The 12829-nt window shown below is 35.4% G+C and overlaps 1 protein-coding gene across 2 annotated transcripts in view; it reads right to left on the bottom strand.

Moving 5' to 3' along the window:
- AEBP2 (AE binding protein 2) overlaps positions 1-12829 on the bottom strand; it is a 68689-nt gene that overhangs the window by 41120 nt on the left and 14740 nt on the right. For both annotated transcript variants that reach the window (XM_007110761.4, XM_024129098.3), the window contains exons 2-3: positions 6361-6568; positions 754-861 (exon numbers count right to left, since the gene is read on the bottom strand). In XM_007110761.4, coding sequence (XP_007110823.2) covers positions 754-861; positions 6361-6568 — 316 coding nt within the window. The remainder of the gene's footprint in view (positions 1-753; positions 862-6360; positions 6569-12829) is intronic.

Genomic DNA, 12829 nt, shown 5'->3' with positions numbered 1-12829 from the left:
ACAGGCTCCAGACGCGCAGGCTCAGCGGCCATGGCTCACGGGCCCAGCCGCTCCGCGGCATGTGGGGTCTTCCCGGACCGGGGCACGAACCAGTGTCCCCTGCATCGGCAGGCGGACTCTCAACCACTGCGCCACCAGGGGAGCCCACAAAACTTCTTTAAATACAAACTTTTAATCTCTATGATATATGCTTTCCATAGTTACAAACCAAAATATTTTAACTTTTAATGAGGATAAAAGGAAAAATGGTTTTTACAGAAAATTGCTCTTTGTACAGATTTCCCCAAATACATCTATTTGACACGGTAATTTACGACTGAGCTCAGTAGCATGACCTCAAAACTGAGTGAAATGAATCAAATCCCTTAATGTTCCACAATTTTATTTTTTCATATAATAATCAGTACTGTTTGCTAATAAAAAGGTTGAAACCTATGACAGTGACAAAATATAATTATAATTAGAGCACGAGGTATTAACCACAACCAAGCAATTTTAAAGACATACATTCAAGTCACTGGTCTGCACACTAGCTGTTTTCAAGACCCTACCTTCACAGTGACTTTTTTCTGGTCTTCAAATTTTAAAAATTGGATTAAATTATCTTTACCTTCATCTATTTCATAAATTCCATGCATCTATGGGAATGTTAAAACAAATGGTTCTTTAAAAAACTTTTAGAAGGGCAAAAGTATGCCCATTAAAAAACATGTTAACTTGAAGTGAAGAAAAAACTCACATACACTTACTTACCTTAAAAGGTTTGTCTCCACTGTGTGTCAACATATGCCTCTGTAACCAACTCTGACTGGTTGACGGAGTGTTATATACTTTACAACCTTTCCATAAGCAAACAAATACCTGTTAAAAGAAGAGCCATAATTGTTTTCATCACTTATTTCAACAAGGACTTTTATTCCTTGTAAATTCAAAGAAACATGTTGGAAGTCTTCAATTGACAAAGAGACATTTATTGTACAAGTCAATCAAAATGCTTACTGTAGATAAACTTTCTGAACTTCCAGAATGAGAGGCATAGTTTTAACCCTTCCCCATTAAGGCTGCTGTCCTCTCCCTCAATAAGGAACTGATACAACAATCCCAAAGTGCCATTCAGAAGGAAACATAGAAAATATTAACAATATAGCCCTAGGAACTAGAACCATGGACCATTATTTACATTTTTTGTATTTACTGCATGAGGGAACAAGCATGTATTAACTGTAAATAGCAGGAATATATAAAGGTATAAAGGAACAATGAAAATAAATCAAAACAGTCAATTGGTGGACACTGATTCAAAGAATGGGTAAACAAATGATCCAATTACAATCTTTCTGCTATTGATTTCCTATTCTCGAATGTATACTAACACTACTTATGTTTATATTGTTCTACTTATTAAAAATGATTTCCAATTATCTTGCTTACAAAGCAAAATCTAATACAGAATGTTAAAACTAATACAGTTGCAAAAGCAATGTCATAAGACACTCTTATCATCATAACAGATCCACATTCTTGGGTTCAGGCAACTGAGTATGACCGGGTTAACAACTAACAACATATCTTTTTCCTACCATTGAGGTATCAATTTTTTGACCGATTCTATTTTTATCAAACTGAACACTGAAAACTGCTCCCCATCATCAGTAAAAGTATGAATCTACTGTAACCGCTACCTTCAAAAAACCATATATAGGCTCTGTTCTTTTCTAAGGTTAGAACAATTATAAATAGAGCCACACTCTGAAGATTATAATGTACTGCATACAGAACAGAACAAAGATACACACAGGACTGAGGAAACAATCATTGAACAGTAAGTGTAAAATAAAATTTTTTAGAAGTCTAGAAAAACAGTCTAAAGTAACTGAGATCAATTTTTACTCAAAATCATTTTACAACAAGACAACACTGCTACTGCTGTTTGATATGCTTGAAGAATGTTATCGCATATCTTGATTCTACAACAGATTTGCTGGTTTCTTTTAGTTAAGCAGATATTATAAGTCATAACATTTCCTTCTTGGTACTTAAAATTCCTGACCCTAATACATGTTTATAAAATGATTCCTAAAGTTCTCAGAATTAAAAGCTACTTTTTAAATGAATGTAGACAAAAATTTCTTTAGGTAAATTGTAAAACCCACTGCAAAATAATACAATGCAACCTGTAAAAGTCTAATAAGCATGCATAAGGAAAATTCCATTACTATTAGTAAAGTAAAATCAGTCAAATATACTCTAAATACAGAGCCAGTAAGCAGTATAATTTACATGCTCAAAGGGAGTGAAAAAAAGCCTACTTTTACTAATTAGATTCCTTCTGCAATAAAATGATACAAAAATATTTTATATTAAATAAGAGAGACATAATCTAAAGTCAGGAAGGGATTGAATGGATGATCTCATGGTTCCTTTAAGCTCTTAGGGAAAAACTAGCTCAGTTTTTCACAAAATGTGAACATGTAAAAGAGAAGCAAATGTCTTTTATATTTATTTTGTCTCAAATCAGTCTGCTCTTTCAAGATCTGTCTAAAATGAAGGCTATAATTTTGTATCCTATAATTTTTAGCCATATTAAATGCGCTAACATTTTCAATTTCCTCTGTTAAAAGGTATTTAGAACTTATTTATAAATCAAAAAAAAAGGTATTTAATAAACAGAGGACAAAATATTCAATAAACTGTCCAAATACAAGAATAAAGTATTTCTCATTTCTTGCAAAAGATAAGACCAACTTCATGTTGTGTTCAGGAGATACCAGATTGGCAATCAAAACACAAAGTAACCTCCTAAGATTGATTCTACTTCCTAGCAGCATTCGGATTTAACCATGAGAGTCTGAAAGTATCATTTTAAATAACACAGAGGTATAACTCATTCGAGTCTTTGAATAATAATATCCTATTATCGCCCCTCCTCAAAATCTCCCTCTGGCCCTCTTCCCTCAAGCACACCCAAGAACATATACAAAAGTAAACTTAATAAAATGACACATGTAAAAGCACCCCTGCATCAGGAAACATAAACAGATTTCTTTCTGGCAACTGTTTTTAAAGTAAGAAATAGTTAAGACAGAAAAAAACAGAACACGAATGGATCTTACGGAACCACTGAAATCCTATAAGATTAAATTCCCTGCCTACCAAGACTTACATGTATATTAAGACGACACAGGGGTTTGAAATTTGATTAGTAAAACAGCTCAGCCTCGTTTCTGAAATCCAGTCATGCACGGAAGTATGAGCCGAAGAACACAATTCTATTTTACTTAACAAAAAAGGTTAAATTTTTCTTGCTTTTTATTTTTTTAAAAATAAATTTATTTATTTATTTTTGGCTGCGTTGGGTCTTCGTTGCTGCGCGCGGGCTTTCTCTAATTGCGGTGAGCAGGGGCTACTCTTCGTTGCGGTGCGCAGGCTTCTCATTGCTGTGGCTTCTCTCGTTGCAGAGCATGGGCTCTAGGCACACGGGCTCAGTAGTTGTGGCACACAGGCTTAGTTGCTCCCCAGCATGTGGGATCTTCCCGGACCGGGGCTCGAACCTGTGTCCCCTGCATTGGCAGCCAGATTCTTAACCACTGAGCCACCAGGGAAGTCCCCGTTTTTATTTTTTAAATACAAGAAAGTACTCTCATGATTCTTTTTTAAAAAGGTATATTCATAAAAGGTGTTTAAATGGTAAGTTTAACTTTTAATGTAGAATTAAGTATCCACCCACTTTGAAAGGGTCAGGAAAACCTAAACTCCACCTGATTTCATCCTTCAAATATAAAGTCCACATGACATGGCAACATAAACAGCTTACAGGAAGGTAAAGAAGTGTCTAAGCTGTTATATGACAGTTTTGTTTTTCCCAGGGCAAAGATTAGAGTGGGATGAGAAAAAGAACAGGAATTAATATAGTATTTAGATCTTACTAACTTACTGCTCCAGAAAAATTGTCATCTTTCAGTAATTAGAAACATAAAATCCTGCAGAATTACCAATAATTTCCTCATTTGTTTCTGTTCCATTATGACAGTTTAACACTTGGAGTAGAAAGAAGAGAAATAAAAATTCTTTAAAAATGTCATCAAAATCAGCTGTTTTCCACTATACATGAGGTATCTAGAAAAGTCAATTTTATAGAGACAGAAAGCAGAATAGTGGTTACCAGGGGTTAGCAGAAGAGAGGATTAGGGAGTTATTGTCTAATAGGTACAGATTTCAGTTTGGGATAATGAAAAAGTGCCAGAGAATGACAGTAGTGATGACTGCACAACAGTGTGATGTACTTAATGCCACTGAACTGTACACTTAAAAACAATTAAAACGATTTCTTTTTAATTTCCCTTCCAAGAGGTCGTTTTAAAAAAAAATGTTCCACCGACAACTACTCTATTGTAGATGCGATCGGGCGCGTTCAGGGTGGTACGGCCATAGACACAACTATTCTATTTTAAAGCACAAACTAGATCAAGATTTCCTGTCTTATCTAGCAGTATCAAGTTTTCAAATTCTCATTCACACTTTCATTCTGAAAGCTTAAGTCTAGGTATCAAAGACTGATATGTAGAAATAAATGGAAACTATTTTCTTCATTTAGCTGATCCTTTACGTTTGTAGTTTAGCAACAAATGTCCTTCAAAGATCAGGACTCCTTTCTGAAGTCAAAATAGCACTATTCTTAAAATTAGCCAGAAAATCTTATTATTTGTAATAAAGTAATTTTATGAATAAGCATTCAAGAAATGACATGGGGGAGGGGGTTTCCATTTCAGCAAGTTTATAGTTACTGTAGAAATACCACAACTTCATGCCTAGCTCTGTAATATCAGTAAGACATGTGCAGGTGCAGGGATTACATGATACATTCAGACTGTAACTCCATTTTTTCTTCAAATCTGTAAAAGGCAGAAAACATCCTCCTAAAGGCTGTGTGCCAACTCAACTTGTAGGATCAAGAATTAGAAATGTGAAATTCTCCTATACCTCCTAAGAGAGTGCCTAAATAGCTTGGAATCCTATATGCAGTTGCTAAGTCAAGTGACTAAAAAGCATCATGCCAAGGTTCAAAAGACTACCTTAGTGATATATACACCAAGTGACAAGCACTGGCTCACAAAAGGCAACTCTGTAATGACCAAGAAACCAACTTGGTTAAGATAGTTTCACTAGAAATCTGATATATATATATAGGGGGGAAATAAAGACTGTTACCAACCAACGTAGCTTAACCACTGAGCTGGGTTATGCAATGAATATGCCATATGATGGGCACAGTTCATTAATACATGCTTTGGTGTCTACCCAGACCCCATATACGTTAAATCTAATAATATGACAAATGTTTACTTATCAAGTAACTAAAAGTTTGCTGAAACAGTATAACATATTGTGATAACAGCAAATATCTCTTAAAAGAAATTTCAAATGCAACACCATTGGTAAAAACGTGAGGAGTACCTGTTACGGTTGCGTGTTTAAAAAAAAAAAGATCAGTAATACAATCTAAATATCAATACCACCATGGAAACAGTTACCCACTTACTTAAACCAAGAAGATTTTAACCATTTTAGTATCAGTATATCTCAAAAGTGATGGCACACTGACAGGCAATGTGTGGCCTAATAAATTATCTGTACTTACAATGTGACATTAATTTCTGGAAAACATACTAAGTATGGTTAACTATTCAAGACATAAACCTAGATAAAGTTGAAAAGAAATTAAAATATTATCAATTTTATAAATATTTTGGTCCATTACACTGTGACTCACCTAATTTGCTTTAGCTCTTTATTTACTATTCAATAAAAAGTATATGAACTGACACAACTAAATGGATTCCTGAAAGAACACAGGTCAATACTAAGCCAGCTCTGACAAGACCTGGGAAAGATGATCAATTATCACAAATAATGAGTACAGATTGCCGTTTAACAGGACTGTTTATACTAATCCTGGTACCAATAGTTTCTCTAGTTAATTTCAGTATCAGGGATAACTTAAGACCACTCGAACAAAAGAAATCCCAAACAGTGCCAATTCCTAAATGTCCTCAACTCAAAACATCAGAAGCTTGAAATACACAGTATTCATTTACAATACTCCCACTGCATTGCAGAAAGTCTAATTTCTTCAAAGTAATATACCTAAGAGCAAATTAAAATCCAACACATATGTTCTATTTAATTTGATTCCATCAAATATGTGGGAAGTTAATAAAAGGGAAAAAAAATTGAAAGAAATAAACCCTGTGTAAAAGCAATCCCAAATTACTTTGAAAAAAAAAAAAAGCCTAACTAGCAATTATAAATTAATAAAACTAATGAAAACAGGGAGTGAAAAAAAGAAATGACAAAACCAACCCCTCCTCGCTGACCATCTACATGTATGGAACGGATGTGATCTGCCAGATCTGGACTAGAGTTGAAGGAAGCCTGGCACTGGTCCCAACAACAATTATAGGCAATATTTTTGCTTGAAGAAGTAGTGCTTCCTTGTCCATTCATCATTGCTGGAGTTGAACGCCCACTGGAAATTGTGCTGTCTACATCCATTATAGTACTGCTTATGCTACAAAAGAAGAAAAAAGGCTGTGTTATTCCTAGAAATTCACTAACATGAATATGATCTTATAAATAATTAAGATTACCACTTGACATTCTGCCCTATAAAGCATACTAACCATACCTTCCATTAGAAAACAACACTGCTTTAAAATTATTTAGTTTCAAATAATTATTCTCTGAAACTAAATTTCAAATAAATATTATTTGCAATAAAGTGCAAATCAAGGCAAGAAAAGCTAGTTCCTCAAAACCAGATACGGGATAATTTGAGCAACTTTTGGCAGACATGAAGTCCCCAACACCATACCCTACAGAAAATAAACCAAACCACACACACACACACACACACACACACACAGCTCATCACATTTCATCCCTTCCACAGTTCTAAGAGGCATGATAAAGTATAGATTCCAACTGCAAATAATTCAGAATCAAAAGATTATCTTTACAGTTCTGCAAATCACTTGTTTATCTGAAATCTTTTCTTCTATTCACTAATCTGAGAATACAACTGCTATCACATCCTACCTCTTTCCATCTCAAAGAAGTTGGGAAATTTTGCTGTATTTTCCCTTCTTAATAATAGGCAGAAGAGAGAAATCTGAGTGCAATAAAAGTTTCTCTGATTTTACCAAAGTCTAAATAAGAAGTACTTTCCTGGCCCTCATTTTTTTTTTTAAACTCCTATGCACCAAAAAGACTGAAAATACCAATCAATCCCTTTAACTTTTTATTTACAAAACAAAGTATTACATGTTAGTAATTCTTTTATTTACTAAAAAATTATTACATTAGTAATAAAAGTAATAGAGTAATTTTGAATGTTCAAAATTTCACATCATAATAAAATGTAATACACTTTGCCTTCATCTTAAAAGCAATTCACTTTCTAATTCTCTTTTTTCAGTATCTTCTCCATAGAGAAATTACACGGACATGGCATCAATCACAGAAGGACCAACAGTAAGAATGCTTCAGACTAAATCTATTAAAAGCTATATAACTGCTTGTAATTTAAGTACCAGCAAATTATAAAATTGATATTAACTTTTAAGGAGTATGCTTCCCTACCCCCAAGCTTTTATTATAGAAAATTTCAAAAACACAGAAAAATATACCTAAATCTGAACTCAGATATAGACAACAAACTAGTGGTTACCAGTAGGGAGCAGGAAGTGGAGAGGAGCAAGACAGGCATAGGGGATTAAGAGGTGCAAAGTGCTATATATAAAATAAATAAGCCAGGATAAACAAGGATATATTGTACAACACAGGGAATATTGCCAATATTTTATAATAACTAGTAAATGGAATATAACCGTTAAAAGTTGTGAGTCACTATACTGTACACCTGAAAATGTATGTAACATTGTACCATCAACCATATCTTAATAAAAATAATTAAGTCTGAACTCAACAATTAACACTTTGTCCTGTTTTTTGTTTTTTCGTTTTTTGGGGGGTTTTTGGCCATGCTGCGTGGCATGCGGGATCTTAGTAGTTCCCCAACCAGGGATCGAACCCTCACCCCCTGCACTGGAAGTGCACAGTGTTAACCACAGGACCACCAGGGAAGTCCCTGTCCTGTTTGCTATATTGCTATAATTTGTTTTTCTCAATCATCTGCAGGTTGCAAACATAATACTTCAACCACAATTATTTCAGCACATGCCTTCTAAAAATAAGAACATTCACCTGTAACCACTACAACCTTATTTGTTCACACCCAAGAATTAAACTGAACTTTTAAAATAAGCTTAATAATGACTTGTGTCTAACATCAAATGCACCCATTTTACAAAGATAATGAAAATGTTTTTGTAGGATGCTTCAGATGTGAAAAATGTCTCAGATTTCCCTTTGAAGGATATTCACGTATTTAAGTCCATCTGGCTAACTATCTACCAGTCAATACATAGATTCTAAATTGCAACTTTAAAACTTCATTCTAAAACTCTGTAATCTCAAGAAAACTCTCCAATGTGAATCAATTCTTGACTATCTGAAAATCTACTTATATACTGTTTGTTTTTGCAGGAATAAACTGTAAGTACGGTATATACTGAAATACAACTTTTTACCTGAGCACTAGACATTTCAAGTCTCATGAGGCCCTTATCTGCCAAATGGTTACCTATTTTCCTTATCACTTGCTTCATATATTCTAAAACATTTTAACTGTAAAGTTCATCCTTTCGTAAACCATACTAATTAACTCCAAAGGGAAACAAAATATTAACAATTTTAAGTGCAATATTGTCTACGTGCAGTATTATTCACTTGAAAAACAGTACTTCATGTGGATATGGGTCCTCATAAAAGGAGAACAGAATGCAGGTGTTAAAGGACATGAACTTTGTCTACCATTGGCAACAAGCTGCAAATGCAATGGCAGAGGAGGTGAAGGGCAGGTACCCTACCCTGGAAGACTCAAGAGGCACTCCACAATTGGGCAGCATCCCCACAGAGCCTCCCAGAGCCCAGCAGGGCAAACTGGAGTCCTGCCTCATGACCCCTTCTTGACTCCTCCAACTTCTAGAAAGTGTCTAATCCTAAACCTCCAGGCTACCTTTTGGCCCCAGATCCATGCCGGAATCAGTGGTTCTCTCCAGTCTTAAGACTGATAAAGGCAACAGTCCTGATTCAGGGGAGCACAGGAGATGAGTTATAAGCAATTTCTGATTTTGACAGGACCCTGAGATAGATATAGATTTCATAGAAAGTCCTTCTTCCTATAATAGTAGGAGAACAAGATGCTCAGATCTAAAAGGTGACATTCCACCTGACCTTGTGTCTAGGTTCAAGCATTATTAAGGTCGTTCATTCAGTTAGTTCTCCTTCCCAATGAACTTACTGATTCTGTAAAATGTGAACAAAGGCAGCCTGGTATTTTTAAGAAAACCTATGCCAGAAAAAGCACTCACTCTATTCAGATAGTTTCAATAATTTAAAGCAGTGCTGTTCAAACTAATATGTATATGAACATCTGTGATCTTATTAATTGCAGATTCTGATCCGGTGGTTTTGGGGTAAAGACTTGACATACTGCATTTTTGGCAAGAGCCTACTTGTTGATGATGCTGCTACAACATTTTAAGTAGCAAGACTCTAAAAGATCTCTTTCATTATTATTACCCAACTGAAACTGACCAGACTATCTAAGGAATTGTCTCATATTGTAGAATAGTAAGCTAAAGCAACCATGTGTGTGCGCATACACATACATACACACACACACGATGACAGAAAATCCGTAAGTTAAAAAAAAAAAAAAAAACCACACACACATTGCTAAAGATTCCTACGCAATATTTAGGGAAGGATGTAAGACATTTTTAACATAACAATGTTCCCTTTTTCCTCTTTTCCATGGGCCTTGCTAAGAAACTATCTGGCAGACCAGACCCTAGCGTCTAGAGTAACTAACTACATGGATTTTATGAAAATGGTTTCCCTTGAGAATTCAAGGGCCAGTTCATGCATACATACAAGAATAGCCCCTCTCTGATAACTCAAATTACTTCCAAGCAAAACATATGTTTGGTGGACGTGACCACTGTCAATAGGACTATCAACATTGACAAGATCAGCTTGCTAAATGACAACATACAGGAGCAGAGGAAGCAAAACATGGATGCTATGTTATGATGGAGAAGGAAGAGACCATGGTCTTAATGTAGCAGAGTAAGAAAAGTTCGTTAACATGGTTTCAGATTCCACATTGCAAATAATCTTAGAAAAACTATCACTTGTCAAGTTTTGGTATATTATCAAATAGCCACACAATTATCTTAAAAAGTATATTAAAATACTCCTTCCTTTTCCAACTAAATATCTGCACGAGGCCAGATTTTCTTCATATGGCTCAACCAAATCAATTCATTGCACCAGGCTGAATGCAGAAGCAGATATGAGAAACTAGCTGTTAAGCCAAACATTAAATATAAAACAATGTCACTCTTCTATTTTTTTAAACTGAAAAAGTTATTTTGCATTTAAAAAAACTTCCTGGGACTTCCCTGGTGGCACAGTGGTTAAGAATCCGCCTGTCAATGCAGGGGACATGGGTTAGATCCCTGGTCCTGGAAGATCCCACATGCCATGGAGCAACTAAACCCATGCTCCACAACTACTGAGCCTGAGTTCTAAAGCTCGCGAGCCACAAATGCTGAGCCCACACACCATAACTACTGAAGCCCGCGCATCACAACGAAGAGTAGTCCCCGCTTGCCGCGACTAGGAAGCCAGCATGCAGCAACGAAGACACAACGCAGCCAAAAAATAAAAGAAAACCAAACTTCCTGTTACATATAATTGGTTTATTTTTAGATTAAATAAATGTTTTTAACGTTCTCAGTTTTGAATTTTGATCCTGTAACAGTGATAAATGTAACGTCCATAAACAAGCTCTATGGTTTCTTCAGTAACTTTTTTAACAGCTTTACTGAGATATATAGTTCATATTCCTCAATACTTAAGAAAGCAAAGGTGTCCTTACAAGCAAAACGTTTGAGAACCACTGATCTAGACTATATTTAAAACAAGGCTTAAAGGTCTCTCTGAAATAGATTGAGAAGAGTATGTTTCTGACCTGGCACGAACCCGTGTCCCCCGCATCGGCAGGCAGACTCTCAACCACTGCGCCACCAGGGAAGCCCTGACCTGGAATATTTTTATTTTATTCTAAGGTTAAATGCTGAATTTGAAATTCAGTTTGAGGTCAGATGGGTAGGGACAGCCTTATCTGCAATCTACTTTTCAGTTATCTGTGAGGTAACTCATTTGGAGTATGAATTTTTCCTTGGTAACTTTGAGTCCTTCTCTTTCTAGGCTACTGAATGTGTAACTTTAAAGGAGGATTGAGGACAGGGACCTGAAGGGGATACAAGCATATAATGTGAAATCAAATATAATTTACACTTGTCATCAAAAATCTAAAATATAAGAATTTCAGAATTTCCTATAAATATGTCATTAATTAGCAAAGCTGCAGCTCTGCACTGGTGTTTCTCCAACCCTAATTTAGGCCCCCACGTGTCCATTCATATAAAAGTTAGGTCTGCAAATCCCATATCTTATGCTTTATCCAATTAAATGCCTTCCAAAAAGACTCACAGTTACTTGCTGAATGCTCTCTTCTGCTAGGGGACTAGCCAGGTAGCTGGTAACAAATCAAAGAGCTGACATGAAACGATATTAAGAGTTTTATTTAAAAAAAAAAAAGTTTTATTGCTTAACTTTAAGATTCTAGTCACTTTGGGATTGACATATATACATACACTAATATTTATAAAATAGATAACTAATAAGAACCTGCTGTATTAAAAAAAAAAGATTCTGGTCACCGTTGCATTTGTGATATGACGTAAAGACAATTAAGACTAACCATTAAGTAATGGCATATTCCAAACAAGGTTTCCATACTGGTAATCCCCTTTCATAGCTCTCGGCCAGGAGAATTAAAGTGTATATGGAGACTAAAGACAAGCTGCCCGTGTCCACAAGTCAAATCTTCAAGATTAAGCAGCCAAAATAGAGTAAGAAAAAAACTGGATGCTAAAACTGACATAAACTTGTATCATCCACAAACCTCACATCAAATTTAAGTTCATCTCAAAAAAATTCCTATTCTGATTGACTTGATAAATTGTTAACTTTTTGAACTTACAAAAAAATACTCATAAAATATCATTTTAATATATCTTATGCATTGGGGTTCCACATAAAAATTCATAACAGACCTCAAAATTGTCAAACTACTAACTTTTACATTAAAAGGTTAGAAACCACTGAGATCTATTATGTACAGATTAAGTGCCATAAACTTTTAAAATGTAGTAGGAAAACAGAATGATCAAGGCATCTAGCCACTCTCTTCAGGATCTGGAAGTTACTGATTGAAGTTCCACAGAAGAACGCCATTAATCTCTAAAGGATCGAGGCTGTTTCTGTTTTGTTTTGACTGCGCCGCGTGGCATGTGGGATCTTAGTTCCCCAACCAGGGATCGAACCCATGCCCCCTGCAATGGAAGCACAGAACTCTAACCACTGGACCGCCAGGGAATTCCCCAAGGCTGTTTTATTTTTGTTCTATCAGTGAAAAACGCATTATCTTTAGGAAGCCTTCAGTGCATAGACTGTATCTAAATTATTATAAAATAAACATTCTCTAATTCTAACTTTTTTTTTTTTTTTTTTTTTTCGGTACGCGGGCCTATCACTGTTGTGGCCTCTCCCGTTGCGGAGCACAGGCTCCGGACGC

This window comes from Physeter macrocephalus, chromosome 6 (genome assembly GCF_002837175.3).
Source record: "Physeter macrocephalus isolate SW-GA chromosome 6, ASM283717v5, whole genome shotgun sequence".
In the NCBI taxonomy this organism is placed as follows: Eukaryota; Metazoa; Chordata; class Mammalia; order Artiodactyla; family Physeteridae; genus Physeter; species Physeter macrocephalus.
Note: the sequence above shows the minus strand (reverse complement) of the source record. Positions and strands in the feature narration are given on the sequence as shown.